Below are 17,807 nucleotides of genomic sequence, written 5' to 3' on the forward strand. Positions count from 1 at the left end.
TTGCATTGCCAGTGCCCTGTGGTCAATACAGTAGTGCAGTTATCACAAATGTCCATGGGAGAGTATTTCAACAATGGCTTATTGTCATTCTTAATAATTAATGGTGTTGGGACTGATTGAGTTCTGCCTGTTAGTACCTAGTAAACTATTACATCAAGACAGCCTTGAGGAAAATTCTCTGGTCATCTGGAATATTGTACTATGCATCTATTGAGCCACCCCCAATTTCATCATATTTTACTTCCAAAGAGCCAGACTTTTTTTTTTATGTACTCTTAAGGAATAATTCTCCAGGTTTTCTCAAGGACGTTTTTGACATGTATTTGGCTTTCATTTTTAGTACATTTCCTGCATCTGACCAGTTTTATGGAAAAAAATATTTTATTTATTTATATAATCTTTATTTATTCATAGGAATAAATTTGTTATTGTTTGTTGATGCCAGATGATCACTCTACTGGTGATGCTAAATACTGAGTGGTTGGAACAGGCAAGAGTTTGTTACCAATTTTTTAATTGTATCTTTAGGGATTTTGCAGCCTGTTGCAGTAAAACCATTGTTCCCATTTCTTGAATTTAATCTAATCATCTAATCATTTAATATATATTTTAATATAAAGAAATTAGGGATGTTTCATGACTTATGCACAGCACTTTAAATGTCAGTAAAAGAGAAAACTTAATATGTACTGTAACTATGGTCAATGACTGCGGGGAGGACTGTCGTGCCACACAGATCACTCAGGTTGGTCAGAATGGATACAGAATGAAAATGACCCAGGAGGTGCCTGCTATGGGGCAGCACTACCCAGGTGCTAAAAGTATGCTATCCTTGCATGTCGCACCATACTTATGTTTACTTGCAGCCAGACTTATGATAAGTTTGAAGTTTGCTATTTTGGCTCAGTGGTTAAGGCATTGGACTACGGTTCGGAAGATCCCAGGTTCAAACCCCACAACCACCAAGTTGCCACTGTTGGGCCCTTGAGCAAGGCCCTTAACCCTCAACTGCTCATATGTGTAATGAGATAAAAATGTAAGTCGCTCTGGATAAGAGCGTCTGCCAAATGCCTAAATGTATGTAAATGTACTAAGTGTATTTACGTCATAATTAAATTATTCAGCGGCACAATTTACATTTTTAATTTTAGTAGTATTGATTGTGTACAAACAACAAGTATACAAGTACACATAAGTGTATGGCTGTGTATGTACTAACAATGAAATTAAAGTACAGTATATCCTTAATGTATTATAAGTACATCACAGCAATTTTTACTTCGTTACAAATACGCAAGTAATATACCGTAAATATATATTTATTGCAGCAGTAGCATGCTGTTATACTTCTGGCCAATTCCAAATACTAAAAAAAAGTACACTGTGGTTAATAAAAAAATATATTTTGTTATATAATGTAGTACACACAATTTTGTATACTACTGCATTGCAAATGCGTTACTGGCACACTAAAGGATTTTTGGACCTTTTACAATGCATTGTATTATAACATAATTTTAAGGCTAGTGAAATACATCACATGAGGCAGATTTTATGGCATGCATGTTGACTAAACGAGTGACGCACACACACTGAGACCGAGCATGGGAGACCCCAATCCCACAGCGCAAGAGAGAGAAGAACCATTGGCTCAGCTGTGATCACGTGACACTCGGCAAACAAAGCGCATGCTTACTACAGTAGTTATATATTAAGACCTCGCTCGTTTAACAAGTTCAAATTTAATAAACAATTTAGCTCATCTTGCAAAACGCTTGCAGACCAAGTTACTTCTAATCTAAGGTTCCACTGTATATACAGTGGAACCTTAGATTAGAATTAGAATTATATGTTTTTGTAAATTTAACTTTATTTAGAAAAAACACTGTATATACAGTGCATCTGGAAAGTATTCACAGCGCATCACTTTTTCCACTTTTTATGTCACTGCTTTATTCTAAAATGAATTAAATTCATTTTTTTCCTTAGAACTCTACACACAACACCCCAAAATGACAAGATGAAAAAAGTTTACTTGAGACTTTTGCGAATTTATTAAAAATAAAAAAATTGAGAAAGCACATGTACATAAGTATTCACGAGCCTTTGCTAAATCGAGCTCGGCCGCATCCTGTTTCCCCTGATCATCCTTGAGATGTTTCTGCAGCTTAATTGGAGTCCACCTGTGGTAAATTCAGTTGATTGGACATGATTTGAAAAGGCACACACAAAGAGTTCAGACGCACAAAATGCAAAAATACGTTTGAGCGTGCACAATTGCATTTCAATTGACTTTGGAAATTACAATATGTTTTTCTATGACACATTTCTGGAAAGTATGTTATAATACAATTGTTTTGAAGTATATTTAAAGTTTCATTCCAAAAATAAGTAAAAGCATGATAAAATTTAATAAATTTTATTAAGATTTAATAAAAATTTAAATATAGTATATATTTTTAGATGCTGATTGTATATTTTTATAGTATATTTGCAATGTACCATAGAAGATTTGAAAGTATTTGTAATGGTTTTTTTTTTTCATATTTGTAGTGGGGTTTTTTTTCAGTAGGGTATGTAAGGTCATTGTCATAGTCAATAAAAACCTCCAGAGAAGTTCCAGAAAAGAATACACTAGTGCTCTGCCACTGAGTTAAAAAATGGTTATATAATGTATGGTTATACAGTATATAACCATACATTTATAGCATGTTTTTTTGTACATGTGAGTATGACAGGGATGCAAGCCTTTAAAGAAAACAGTGTCATACAGTAGCAGCAGAAACATTAGGACAATTACTTGGAAAGGTCAACCTCACCAGGGAAAAGAGAATAATTCATAGGGTGCCTACCATACGATAATGATACATTAATACAGTGCATATGCTTATATTTACAAACTTTTACTTATAAACTAAACAGTAAAGCCCAATGCTGAATGTCAAAAAAAACAAAAAGACAATTTTTTTACATAACAAAGATAAGAGGAAATGAGTGAGAGAGAAAAGTGGCAGAAAAAGTCAGCAATTATTGATTTTTTTTCATAATGATTATTTCAAATAGCGCATGTTAAAATTTACTATTCAAGTATGTTCTTTGTATAGTTTGTAGAGGATTGATTTAGACACATCACACAATCTGCTTTAAAAGGTTTTATGATTTATGACACATGAAATGCTGTACATTTCCAATATGTAAATTATTATGTGAATTTTAAAGGTTTGTTGTTTTTAGCTGGAGAGGTTGCATTAAAAGATGCTAATTAATTGATTTGTGCTAAGCTTGTCTATGCTCTGATGCTACTGTGCCAGAGGGGGCCAACTGTCGCATTCATAATGCTGGAATTGCCCAGTGTCTGTCATGAACATATCTCTTTGTCTCCGTTTTTTTTCCCTATCATTAGAGAGTACACATTATAGAGTACACCGTAAGAACAAATTAGCAGTGGTTGTAGCAGCAAAGTAGGATTTTATTGTTATTGATTTACTTGTTTTGCCCGAAATCAATTACATCAGTGATATTTTGCATATTTTTATTCAAACTCATTCTTTGCAGGTTGTCTCTGAGGATTGAACCTGGGAGCAGTTCGCCTCGCCTCGTATCTTCCAAGGAAGATATTGGAGGTACTGATCTGTTTTTTAAATGTAATTGTCCTTAAACTAAGTATTCATCTGGATTTTAAAGAAGATTTTGAATTCTGAATGTATAGTCTTACGTAATGGGAATTGAGCTCCCTCTGGGTAAAGATGGCATCCTCTATGGATTAGGCAGTGTCTGGAACTCATCATGACTTGAAGGGTTTTGCAGATGGTTTCTGGAAGGAGTATGAAAGAATTATTTTCTTTAATAGAGATCATTGACCTTAATGCTCCTAGAATTTTTTTTTTCCAGCAGAAACCTCCTCAGTTCTTCTTTGAGCTAATGCTTACCAGGCCAAAGGATTAAAGTCCCTGGTTTGACTGGGCTGATTGTCAAAAGCCCATATTTCCTCTTCCTGTAAGTGACCAGTGTCCCTTACATCATACAGCATGAGGTTTGGGCTGGTTTGTCCCGGGGCTTGTTATGGTTATGCATAGCCTCTAATGTGGAGTGTCACAATAACATCCAGGTATAAGAGATGTTTTCCTGTCAGTTATTACATGTAACCTGTTAGTGTTGCGGTTTTTTGTTTTTTACGTTTGATACAGTCTTAAAATTTATTGAGCCTTGGGATTCGTGCACACACCTTTTTCTGCTGTTTCACAATCATTATAATGATTCATTTCTCATATCTTCATTGAGCACGCACATACTAGTTTTCACTTAATCGCATAACAAGCTGTTATTTACAAGCCATTGTTCAAACAGATATAACAACTTCTCCCATTTTTCCAACGAGACGGCTCAGCATTAAAGCCGGTAGCATCTATTTTCTTGCCCTAGGCATCCTTTTGTAAAACCTCTAAGTATGAAGTCACTGATGGTTGTGGTCAGAACTAGTGCTGACGACTATGCGCTAATTGGAAAGGAAAGTCTGTTTCCAGTTAGGGGAAAAATTAAAGACACTCGGGGAGTCTGGGACGTTTGCAAATGCCTGCTTACTTCAATACCACAAGCATCACTCTGGATTTATTGTGCAGTGGAAAAAGGCCCCAGACATGACTGTAAGGAATATATGCAGGCTTTAGATAATTACCTAAGTGGATATTCAACATTTTTCACAATTAGCTTATTGTGTGTGATGTTAGATTGTTTTATTAGAAAGGTTTTGGTTTCTCAGGCTGTGCTTGAATTCTAATGTTGTAGCAGTAGATGCTGCAGTAGATAAAGATATTTTTAGTTAGAACATTTTTAATTGTAAACATGTGGCTCTCATGGAAAGAAATTGATCTTTTCTGTACAGGAAAATGAGGTGCATGTCCAAGAATGAGGGTTATAACCACATGTTTGGCATTAAAAGTGCAAAAGTCTTGGCCACTTTGGTCAGCAACTTATGTCCAGAGGTTGCTACAATATAAATATGGTGAAGGATATTCAAAATAAAGTAATAAGGATGAATAGATTTCAGATAGAGTATTGATAAATAATAAGACATTAAATACCCGCAAGAGGAGGGAGAGTGAGTCGTTAGAGAGTTATTATCACCTTCCTCTCTATAATGACTGTCTTTACTAACTATAATGACTCTTAATTCCTTCACTGTTTATAAAAATGTTCTCCTCATTACCATAAGTAGGGTAAAATGCATAAGAATATAATGCACTAGAATCAATTCCTGGGAAAATTTTGAAGCAACATGCATGCAATGGTGCATCTAATTTCTTGGACAAACCAGTAAAACTTCTCATTCTGAATACATGCGGTTCCCAAGATATAAGCATTAATATGACTGAGTGCATTGAATGTGTATGTGAGGGGAGGGGGCATTGTTTAGCCCAGTTCCCCTGGTAACGGCCCTGGTGGTGTGGCTGACTCACACACATCGAATGTAACATGATCGCTTCTTGAACAGGAAGGTCACTAGTGCTTTTGAGGTTAAAATATTAGCAACCGTTAGAAATAGAGCTTTCAGTTCCTGGTTGTTTCAGGCAGGAGGCTTTATTCTTGATAAATAATTAATAAGGTTATTAAGTTGAGGGGTCAGGATGGCAATTTTTCCAATCCTTTTTTTTCCTGGCAGGCTTTAGGAAAAATCTTTACTATAAGAAAGCAATACATTATTATACGAAAATTGGTTTTACATTAAGTCCAAACAAAAATTCGGAACTCCCAAACAGTTAATCCAATCTTATCTAAAATTGAGGAAAAGATAGTTAGAGAGAATTCCGTTAGTGTGTTGCTGATTCACTCTCTATACCTTCTAGAAGGCCTGTTCTGAAGAGATTGCCTAATTTTAAGCAATATGATTTGATTTTAACATCTGATTAAAGTAGTAAACATTTCTTAGTTGTTCAACATGATGAGTTTTCTGATTGGAGCAAAAATGAGCGAGTTAGAACCATGGGAGACCAGATGTTTGGCACAGGTTCCAAACCACTACAAAACAGTGTATTGTTCATGTATTCAGATATTTTTATGGAAAAAGATGGTGTGGTTGGTGATATTAACAGTATCAAAAGTTTGACGTTTGTCTGGTTGCTTGCAAACCAGGACCTTCAGAAGAGGCATTCTCAGTGAAGTATAACCGGAGACCAACCTGTCCTGATACCTCAGTTGTAGCCCATCTGCCTACACCACCACCAGCCCGGCACAGAAAAAGCCACAGCCTTGGAAATAAGTGAGTAGTGTGTATAAGAATTAAAGCTATTATGAGATGAATAAAAAATTTGTGCATATGACTTCTGTTAAAACAAATCAGTCAAACCTTTGTCACTGAAAGATGTTTACCATTTTTAGAAAATCTTAGTGATGATAAAAACACATTTAGTAACAGTGCTTAAAATTTTAATGTAATAAATAAATTGTAATTACTACTGATCAAAAATTTTTGGTCTTAAAAATCAGGTAATCATATAAAACCTGTTAAAACAATACATATCTAAGTTGAAGGCTATTTAGTAGTTGGTTTGCGGATATTTTTTTCTGCTTTAAGTCAGCATGTTTCTGCCAGCATTTAATCAATGTTTACAGAAAGAAAAATTACTCGTTTTCATCTCTCTCTCTCTTTGTCCCCTCTTTGTTTAGCATGATGTGCCAGTTTGGAGTAGCAGAGAGTAAGAGTGCCACTTTTTCTGTAAAGGAAAAGGCTCGTCATCTACTGGACGACAGTTTTTTAGAGTCACACAGCCCCATCAGGAATCATACACATGACTCTGTGTTCACCAACGGCATCTCATTAGGTCTTTATTTCTAGACACATCTTTTTTCACACCTTTGTTTCCACAGTCTAAATTGCTACGTTTGCAGTGCGTTTCTTGTGTCAAAAAAAGAAAAAAACTTTGAGACGGAATATATTTTAGTGTTTTAGGCTGCATGGAATATATCTCTAAATATCATCGGATTATCAAGGATCCAATGATATTGAGCAGTGTTAGTGTATATTAGTGTGTGTGTGTGTGCGTGTGTGTGTGTGTGTGTGTGTGAGAGAGAGAGAATCTTAAGTAAGAGGACAGGAGGAATCAACCCCTCCCGTCTCCCCTTTTTCATCTTACACAGTAAACCTTTTTCCTTTCTTATTTGAATTTCACACAAACACACACACACACACACAAGACACACACACACTAACGGTTGGGGATTGGGTTAGGTGTAAAGACGAGAGTGTGTATGTGAAGGGGCACGGTGTCAAATAACGCGCACGCACACACACATAACGATTACCCACAATTCCGCAGCGTCTCAGTTGTGATCATGTGACGCTCGGCATCAAAACAAGAAGTGCATGCGTGATCCATGATACTCGGTACTCGTAAACCAAGACTTGCTCGTCAAAATGTATTAAAAATCTTTGCTCATCTTGAGGAACACTCGCAAATCCGCGTTACTTCACTGTATGTAATAATCAACACATTCATGAAATCATGACCTTACACAATTTAGTCAGTTTACTGATTAGGTGTGGTCTTGAGTAGTTCTTGTACTGACTTGCTATATTATTTGCGTGAGGAGAAAAGCTCTGTGCAATTAATGTTCAAATGTTCGCTCATAAATAGCTAGCAATTTTCTTGCAAAAACAGCAGCTCAAAATCTCCAATTTTTTATCTTATATTACTGTATGTGTGAAATATGTTCAACGATCACAACACAACATAAGGCAAAGAGGAGTAATGACTTGGTTTCATTCTGCCTAATACAGTATTGATTTGTCTTCCCTATAAAATGAACTCTCTAATATTTTGTTGGATAACAGGCTGTGGGGCCTGTTAGCCATGGGACTGTTTTAACAACACACAATGAAGTTCCTTTCAGAGTTGCATTACTTTCTGGCCAATATTGATGATAAGAAAGCTATGTTGTTGAGCCTACAGTTGACCTGATGAATTGAAGCTACAGTTGATGAGTGCATCAAAAGACCACTTGGCCTTTTTGCATTGTTTTAAACTCTAACCTTTATGTTCCCTAGCAACATATAGCCTTTTTTTTCTAATTAGCTTTACTAATAAGTGAATTTCCTCTGTTTACTCCTAATTCTATAAACTGTTACAAGCATGGTTGTGGCTTCTACTGTTATTTTCTTCATAAGGGCAACTTTACCATGCATTTAAATACTGTAAACTCCAATCACAGTCTAACATGATATATTTTTTTTTATTTCAAGACACATTTCTTCAGCTACCTAGATCATCACTATTCTTTGAAGTTTCAATAATGTGTTAAATATGTTCTTAACACAAGTCCAGTAATGTCAGCAGTCTTACTTGTTTTCTTTGCTTGACGCAGTCCAACCATTTGACCCTTCTGAAACACAGTAGCATCTTTTAAATAACAACAGAATATAGCATGGTGGTTTTAAAACATGAGGCTAATGATGAGATACTCACATTAGTAGGGTTTAAAGAACTATTGCCAGCTGAAACATAGTAATTAAAGGAGTAATTACTTAATTAATGGAGAATTATCTAATATACACTCACAGGCCACTTTATTAGGTATAAACTTTATTAGGGATTAATTGTTCCTCTTATAGTTTCAACGAGGTCCTAGAAATTCTTTAGTCCAGAGGTTTTAGTCCATAGCTACTGTACATGATAGGCTTACACAGCTGCAGAGTTGTCTCCTGCACATCCACGATGGGAATCTCCCATTACACCACGTGCCAAAGGTGCCTGTACTGGATTGAGATCTGGTGACTCTGGAGGCGATTTGTCTAAATACAAATATTCATAAGTATTTGCTTACAAGTATTTATACAGTACAGTCAGGTCCATAGATTTTTGGACAAAGATAAGTTTATTGGCATTTGGCCTCTGTACACCACCAATTTCATTTTCATACACCCTTACCCCCGAATTTCATTTAAATCTATTTTCTTCTTCTTCTCTCCCCCGCCCCCAAGGCAGGGTCAATTATTAGAGAATAAATACCTTAGCAGGATTACTGGAAGAAATGTTTTATGGTTGTCTGTCACTAGATGGCAGCATTTAAAAGCTATACAATGTAACTTGTTAAATTACATGTCACATTTTTTTTTTTTTTTTTGCTACTGATGGCACTTAGTTAGTGAGCTAGTAACCCAGTATAAGTATCTATCCAGTCACAGAAACTTTAAAGCACTTTTTGTAAGTCGCTCTGGATTTTTATTATCATTTTCTGTATTCATTCTTCTTTTTTGATCTTGTGCAGGAAGTAGAGAAAGCATCTTCAGTGATGAGTTGTCATCTACTGCTGAAAGGTGAAGTGCTTCAGTGTTTTGTAAAATAATCAGTCACTCTAAAAATGTCTCAGAAAAAAAAAGGTTTATATTGCAGTACTTGTTTAATTACCATGAATTTACAGATATCGATTCAAAGTCAAGTAACATCTGTAAGAAAATACAAATTATGAGATAAATGTTACATTGCACTGTGGTCTATTTTATTAAATTGTATCATTTTTTTCAGAGGTCGTATGTACGCTACTCTTGGCCCAAATTGGAGGGTTCCAGTCCGTAACTCTCCGCGAAGCAGAAGCTATGTTTACAGGTAAACACACTTACTGTGTGGCTGTATGGTTATACTGATAATAAAACAAAAAACGCCTAAAGATAACTAAATTATTTCTTGTGATGAACTGATTCTGTTAATTCTGTTATGGTGTACAGTCATGTGTAAAAGTCCTCTTTTAATTTTATATTTATGTGTAAAAACATAATAAAAAAAATTAAGCCAAAAAGAAAAAAAAACTGTGGGCAATGCAAAGCTCCCCCATAATTCAGTAGGTTGTACAATCTCTCACATCGTTTTGGTCCATTCTTTGGGGCAATCGCTTATACACGTTATGAACGATCTCCGAGATGATAGGTGCTTTAGATCATCGTCCTGTTGCAGGATTCCAATTTTTAACCTTTAGCTGTCGGACAGATGGTGTCACATTTACCTCTAGAATACTCTGGTATACAGAGGAGTCCATGTTCGCCCCAATGACTGCAAGGTGCACAGGTCCTATAGCTAAAAAAAACAAGCCCAAATCATCACGCCTCCACTGTTGTGCTTGACAGTGTGCATGAGTTTGTTTGTTTTTTGGCTTCATTTCTTTGTGAAGGAGGCAAATTATTTAATATTCTCTGTATTCACTGAGAAATAAAAATTGATTTAAAAAGTATTTTACATAAAATGCTGTTGCAGTGAACATATTTTGCTATTTTTACTCTTTTAAAGCCAGAGTCTGGAAAACAATGTTTAAGCTCAAACTTTGGTTTTGAAATCCTTCCTATTTTCTAGGTCACAGTTTGCCAAGTATTTGTTTGTATAAGATTGTATAAGAGATCCATTAGAAAACCACATGGTATTCTTTGTACAATATTTGTAGTACAAAAAGTTCTAAAGCATTTAAGATTGTTGTTTCTTTGGCTCAGTGTCCCAGGGGCTATGTCCAGTTATGAATGCAGTTCGCTAAGCAGTATCACCATTGAAGGGCCTCTGCGGAGAAAGACGGTGATGAAAGAGGGCAAGAAACCTACAGTGAGTATATTATCACATGTCCTTAATCAAATATACAACTATACTCACTATACGGTACTGTGAAAGCTATTTGCGCTTTTGTGATTTTATTTATTTTATTATTTTGCAATTTTTTCACACTTTAATGATTAAGATTATCAAACAAATTATAATATTGCACAAAGATAACCCAAGTAAAATGCAGTTTTTAAATACTTATTTCACTTACCAGGGGAAAAACTCTCCAAACCTGCCTGGACCCAAGTGAAAACGTAATTGCCCCTAAACCTAACAACTTGGCGGTAACAACTGCAACTAAGCATGACTGGCAGTGGGTCTTTAACCTCGCTGTGGAAGTGCAGTGTCCACTCTACTTGGCCCTCTCTTCATTACAGAATTGTTTTAATTCAGCCACATTAAAGCATTTTTTTCAGGAACAAATGGCCTGTTTAGGGTCATAATACAGCATCTTAATCGGATTTAAGTTAGAAATTGGACTAGGCCACTCCATTGGCTTTCACCTTGGAACTCTCCCATGGATGCCATTTTTGCCCAGTTTTTGTCTTATTGTTAAATCATGAACATTGTTCTTTAGATGTTGTCCTGTGTTTTTTTTTTTTTTTTTTTTTTTTGCTCCTGGATAAGTCGTCATGCTCTTAGAGAAACATTTGTAGGCCAGCCCCTCCTAGGAACGTTCACCACTGTTGCAAGTTTTCTCCAGACAGTGGGCAAATACTTTTTAAAAGCACTGTACACTTAAAAAACAAAATGATAATGTGATCAGCAGAGAGATTAGGAAGAAGGTTTTAATGAGTCTACAGGTAGGGAGGTGGAGGGATACATTGGTGAGAAGAGGCATGAACATCAGTAAGAGCAAGTCCAAAACGGCATCAGTTGAAGTGGAAAAGACTACAATTAGGCTGGAAAATAAACTTAAGGCCAAAAAGAAAGATTTGCAAGGAAATTATCTGAAAAAAAAAGAGTAATATTTGTTTAAAAGGCCCAAACCCAAAAGGGTGGGGGAAATGTGCAATCGCAATGAGTAGAGATGGAAAGGATTAGACCACTTATGAGAGCAGCTGAAAAAGAAGATTCCAAAGAAAAACCACAGGGAGTAGTTTATTGATAGGAGTTTAGTTATAGAGATGTTAATTGATAAATGCTTCTTAAATCTGCAAGGTCTCAATACTGTTTGTTACTGAGCTTCTATTCTTTTTTTCTCTTTTGTGCCAGTTGTCATCCTGGAAGCGATACTGGATTGTTCTTACTGGCACAACTCTAATATACTTTGGCTCTAAAGCTTTAAGAGCAAATGAAAGGAGACATGTAAGTGGTCAATTCTATATTATGTGTTGTTTTTTTTTGTTTGTTTGTTTGTTTGTTTGTTTGTTTTTGTTTTTTGGTCCAATGTACATCCTGAAACACGTTAAATATGTCTATACTGAAATACAGCTGGGTCCGTAAGTATTAGGGCAGGACCTTCTTTTTGCTTCTGTACACCACCAGAACGGATATATATTGAGCAACTAATACAGTATGTGTTTGAAGTAGAACCGTACAACTTTAAATTAAGGGATTTAACCTAAATATGCCTCGGTTGCAGCCAGGTTCCTCCATTTTTACATGCTAAAAAGAATTGGGCAACTTGCTGATAAGCAGTTTGACTGTCACATTACTTGGTTCTTTAATTATAAATTAAAGAACTAAAAGGTCTAAAATTGATTTAAAATGTTGAGTTTGCATTTTATAGCTGGAAGCCTAAATTTGCAATCCAAAGAGGTGTCCGTTCAGGTGGAAGAGGCTACGATTAGGCTGGAAAACAAAAACAGCAGACACTTGAGGAAGGCCAAAGAGGTCTCTCTTTGGCCAGAGATACTGTAGTCTCTCAATTTTAGTCCCCTTAAACCCTTATTAATTTTTGCTGCCGTTCCTACCAGGAGGGCCATCCCAGGAAGGCGAGACCAAAACCTACCTCTGCCGCTGACGAGAAGTTCATTTAGAGTTATCAGCCTGAAAACGACCAATTAACAGCACCTCAGATTAGAGGCGTTATGTAGTCTTTATAGAGCATAAGTAGCAGAAACATCTCACCATTAACTGTTCAAAGGAAATTAATGCATTTTTGGACGCCTTCAGCATTCCTTTACAATGTAGAAAGAAATAAAAATCAGGAACCATCATGGAGTTAGAAAGTGTTCTGAAACTTTTTAACGGTAGTGTAGGTTTCTGTTCTCATTACACAACCCCTCATACATTTACATCTGTGGCTGGTCAGTTTCAAGTTCCTTGGTCCTTGTTTTTTCTAGTACAAATCGAGGCCTTGTAAGAAGATCTCATTAACCGGATGGATGGTGGTGCTCCCTGATGATCCAGAGCAACCAAACATTTTTCAGCTTAATGACCCTGATAAAGGTACTCTGGCTTTTGCATTTTATTTTAGGCTTTTTGGAATAGCCTAAAGATTACATTTTACATTTAATTACTTTTAATATGAGATATTAGGCACTTGACTATTTGTTTATTTTTTAATTTACGTATTACGATTTGGTCTAAAATAAATGCCAGTGTTTGGCGGTGTTGATGTTTTGTTAATTTACATGTGTGTGTGTGTGTGTGTGTGTGCATACTTGTTTTTGTCTGTTTAGGTAATGTTTACAAGTTCCAGACTGGATCTCGCTTCTCTGCAATCATCTGGCATAAACACCTGGCTGAGGCCTGCCGTTGCATAAGGCCACAGGTAAATTCTGAATTATGAATATGTTAAAGAAAGGGAAAAAAAGGCGGGGGGGCCTTTCATATTGAAATGTAACATCAAGCCTGCAGTAGTGATGGACATTAAACTCTAAGCTAAACCTGTAATTGTTAGTCACGTCTAGGAAGATTTTAAAATAAGATAATGGTTTAAGTCAACTATGTAAAGGGTTGTCTTTTTTCTTTTTTGTAGAAAGTTCACCATTAGTAGATTGGAATCTCTGCCCTAGATCGAAGATTGAACTAAACTGATGTGTTAAATGTTATCATTTTTGAAAGTAATAATGCATTATTATTATGATGATTGTCCTTAGGGTGATGAGATTAAAATTACCGGTGCTTGAGCGGCCCTACAAAGGGTCCAAAATCACCTATAACTGAATGAAAAACCCCATAATTATAACCAATAAAAACCACAGCCATTGCCATAAGAATTTGACTTAAAAGTAAGGGGGAAATATACTTGCTGTCAAACCATGCGTTCACACAGTTAACCAGCAACATTGTGAGCATATTTGTTCATATAGTTGCCTGAAGATTACACCTGTTACCAGGGGACACTAGTGGGAGGTACACTGGAAAATTCGATCAGACAGTTTTGCATAAAGTAAATGAATACGGCAGTTACTTGAGGAGCTTAGTTTCTATGTCGACTGTTTTTTTTTTTTTTTTATGCAAACAGACTAACATCACATGGGAATAACAGAACAACAGATGAACAACAAAAAAAGGAACAGATGGCAATATATGTAAAATGACAGTTGGGAACAAAGAAAAGAAGTATTGATAAATTATTACTTATAACTACTCTGCATGTATGAGTGTGTATGTGAGTGTATATGTGTTTCTAAGTGTAGGGGTGGAAGTATGTGAGTGAATGAAAATGAAAAGTGAAAGATGTTTAACCAGCATAAAAATAACAAGAACGAAACAGATCAGTACTGCTATAACTGCTGATGATAATACAATAATAATGATAACAATAATAATTACTTTTCATTAAGAATAATATGGGTGAGAGAATGAAGAGACAAGGTAATTAAAAATATAATAATAATAATTATTATTATTATTATATAAACAATTAAAACTTAACAACAGAAGGAACGAAAGGGTACAAGGAAGCAAGAGGGAAAATAATAATAATAATTTGTTGTTATTAACTAATGCAACCCTTGATCCACATGGCATGTCGACTGTTTTGACATGCATATTTGGCACTATGCAATGGTAAAGATATGTCATACAGGTTGGGGTAGTTTTAGAGCTTGTGGAACAACTTTTCCAAACTTTCTCCCTGCTGATCACACTGCCCTAACCGTTTACATGCACCTCGCAGACACGTTGTGTTTATTTCTGAGGACGTGCACAAGCTATGCACCAAAAGAACACAGAATACACAAGGCATCATTGTGCCCATACTAACAGTACAAAGTGATGTTAAACCTCTAAAAGCTATATATATATATATATATAATAGCCATGGAAAAAGAAAGAAGAAAACAAAGAAGAAAATGCTAAATATATGTGCACTGAAATATACGTAAATCACAAATATTATCTTGTCTTTTTCAGATACCAGCCAACTTAATGTCTTTTGAATAGCTGCCACATTGTGAAGGACAAAACTGGGCCAGGAAAAAAAAAGTTCAAAAGAGAAATTCCCTAAAGTCAAGTTTAACGCTTTATGGTGTTATGGTGATAGTATTTTGTCTTGTAATTATATAACTGCCCTGTTGATCAGGGTATCATATACATGGACTTTTGATGTGTGGGTTCTGTGCAATTTAGAAGTGTCCTAGAGAGAATGTGCCGAAGAAGAACAGGAAAAATGAAGAGAACATAATGATACCAAAAATTGTCATATTCTGCGAGGAACACTGTAGAACATGAGAGAAGCCATGTCAGCCATTACAGGAAGGAAACCGATTATGATTACAGACCTGTGAGAATGTAAGCACTTTCTACAATCTAAAGTAAATTATCTATTAGTCTAAAATAAATTCAATTTGCACTCAGATTATGGAGCTGGCTACGGTTTATACCCAAATATATCCTCTTGTATTAACTTGGATATGGTCAAAGTTCCACTTTGTTGGAGCAGCAAAAAAGAAATTCTGCTCTTTTCTGAAAACGGATTCATTTATTTCAATTAAGGTACAATTGCCCAGATTTGTATTTAAAAAACAAAATCTGATTACTCCTAACAGTGAAATTGTTAAAACCATCATTGCTAAAACCCGTTCTCTTTTGTGGACTACAGTAGTTAAAAGCTGGCTGTGTGGCCTATGAAATAATTTGTCACAATTGTTAAATATTGTACATAATATACCCTTGTTAAATATTGTACATGCGTATGACTGTGTGAAAGATGTCAAAACATTTTGTGTACAAACTGTCTTATTCTTATGTTTTCATGTGAACAAGTGCCAAAAGTTTATATTTTAAATGGTATCATTATTTTATTGCATTTTGTGAATGACATGAAAAGGCCTGGAAAATGTGAAGTATTGCAGAATGATTGTTCCACTATAGAACAATAAGGGAATATTTATTTCTAGTTATGCATGTATCTAACGGACAGCCCCTCGGTTTACAAACATCCTTAAACAGGAAAATCATTAAACATTTGCTAACAAACTTGAAGCTTTTTTTCATTATTGTTTCTCGAAGAGAGAAGCAACTGAAATTTAGGGATCAGAAATTAAGAATGCTTTGTAAAGAGTGCTGTTTCTTAATCATAGAACAAATGTAATATACGTCACGTCTGCATTAATTTTATGGTTGTATTTCCCACCAAATACTGAACTGTTCGATTACATAGGTTGTTAATGTACATACAGTTGTATGCCAGCATATTTTGTCACACTTTTTGAGTAGCACTATCAATATTGACACTGTATTAAGCCTCGGTTCTGTTAATCAGTCACACAAAACATTACAGTGATGGTTGATTTTTTTGTTCTCGTGCATGTGATAGCAGTAAAGTATTTTGTACTTTCTTTTGTACTGTAAATTAATGAAGAAACGATAAACCTTTTCCCAAGTGTAGTCGCCGAATTTTATTCAGCATCACTGCACTGGTAGGCTAGTAAGTTATTGTGTTTGCTACCTCCTGATATTCTCATTTTTTATAATGTATCTATATTTATTTTTCTTTTTTTATTGTTATACACCACACAGTTGAAACTACATAAGGATTTTGTGCATTTTGTGTTTTTCCTTAAGCTAGCAAAAATTCTAACATAAGAAAATGTGCCTGTTGGTTAGTCTTTCTCTGTACAGTGTATGTGACATCATGTATCTTTGTACTGAAAACTGAGCTATCTCTGTCGTTGGCATTTCCTCTTCTTCAATATTATGTATCCTTTATTCATATTTTTCATGAATACTTATGTTGTGAATATATTCTGCATCACCTATGTGTTTTCGAGTTCATATCTTTCGATATGCTAATCCAAAATATAACAAATCTTGCACCATTAAAGTTACCAAACTTTTATTACAGCTTGGTTATATATAAAACATATACCTATATAAAATATATATAGGTAAACATTTTCATTTAAAATAATGATTTTGGTATAATCATGTATTGATTAAATTGTAAAGATCATTTCACTTAAAATTACTCTCATGTTGGTCATGTTGGAACAAGTTGACAGATGTCAGATTTACGTATGCTACGAACTTTCGGGGATGTCTGTGTAAGGCCATCATATGGGTGCTCTATTTAGAAGTATGCATATTTTTAGTCATATAGTGTCTGTGCTTGTCTATCCTAAGGGTCAGTGGCTCTGAAGCCTGAAATTGTTGCATTTTGGGGACCCTAGATTCAACTGGAAGGGGTACACATTCTTTAGCTTTGTGCACTGTTCCACCACCTACTGCCCTCCAAGAGTACTTCTTTGCTGGATAATAATAGACACTGTGACATAGTTATAATCATTGAGAAGTATGACTAGACATGGTTTTGGCCTGACCCCTGCTGTACTACACTATGTCCACTAGATGAAAGTGCTTCTCTTCTTTCTTTTAATATGCTTAATGTAAATGCTCACAATTTAAATAGTGGAACAGTTAATGTTGAGATGTATCTGCTACTTATGATCTGTTAAGCCTTTATAACGTCTCTAACCTGAGGTGCGGTTAATTGGAGATTTTTGAGGCTGGTAACTAAATGAACAACTTTTCTGCAACAGAGGTGAGTTTTGGTCTTGCTTTCTTCAATTAGAGCCAGTTTCATCATCAAGTCCATCAAGCATGGGTTTTGCAAATGCACTTTGACGATACTGTTCTTGCAAGAACTATTCCAGAAAAGCTGACCTCCATTACTTAAAATAACACCCGATGTTGTTGTTACATAATTACCTAATTCGATATGTGTTATTTTACAGTTTTGAAATCCCCAGTATTGTTGTAGAATATAGAAAATAAATCACTAAACAAAAACAAAGAAATTTGTTATTCCAAACTTTTGAGCTGTAGTGTACACACATG

General features: G+C 35.3%; 1 protein-coding gene across 1 annotated transcript in view; it reads left to right on the plus strand.

Annotated features, from left to right (window-relative positions):
• Positions 1–16,794, plus strand: part of ralgps1 (Ral GEF with PH domain and SH3 binding motif 1) — a 120,215-nt gene extending 103,421 nt beyond the window's left edge. Inside the window, exons 11-20 of the mRNA XM_053503553.1 lie at positions 3,556–3,623; positions 6,130–6,256; positions 6,664–6,818; positions 9,262–9,310; positions 9,519–9,599; positions 10,472–10,577; positions 11,790–11,882; positions 12,863–12,968; positions 13,202–13,293; positions 14,883–16,794. Of these exons, the coding sequence (XP_053359528.1) occupies positions 3,556–3,623; positions 6,130–6,256; positions 6,664–6,818; positions 9,262–9,310; positions 9,519–9,599; positions 10,472–10,577; positions 11,790–11,882; positions 12,863–12,968; positions 13,202–13,293; positions 14,883–14,912 (907 nt within the window). The 3' untranslated portion in view covers positions 14,913–16,794. The remainder of the gene's footprint in view (positions 1–3,555; positions 3,624–6,129; positions 6,257–6,663; positions 6,819–9,261; positions 9,311–9,518; positions 9,600–10,471; positions 10,578–11,789; positions 11,883–12,862; positions 12,969–13,201; positions 13,294–14,882) is intronic.
• Positions 16,795–17,807: the final 1,013 nt, after the last annotated feature.

This window comes from Clarias gariepinus, chromosome 9 (assembly GCF_024256425.1).
Source record: "Clarias gariepinus isolate MV-2021 ecotype Netherlands chromosome 9, CGAR_prim_01v2, whole genome shotgun sequence".
Classification (NCBI taxonomy): domain Eukaryota; kingdom Metazoa; phylum Chordata; class Actinopteri; order Siluriformes; family Clariidae; genus Clarias; species Clarias gariepinus.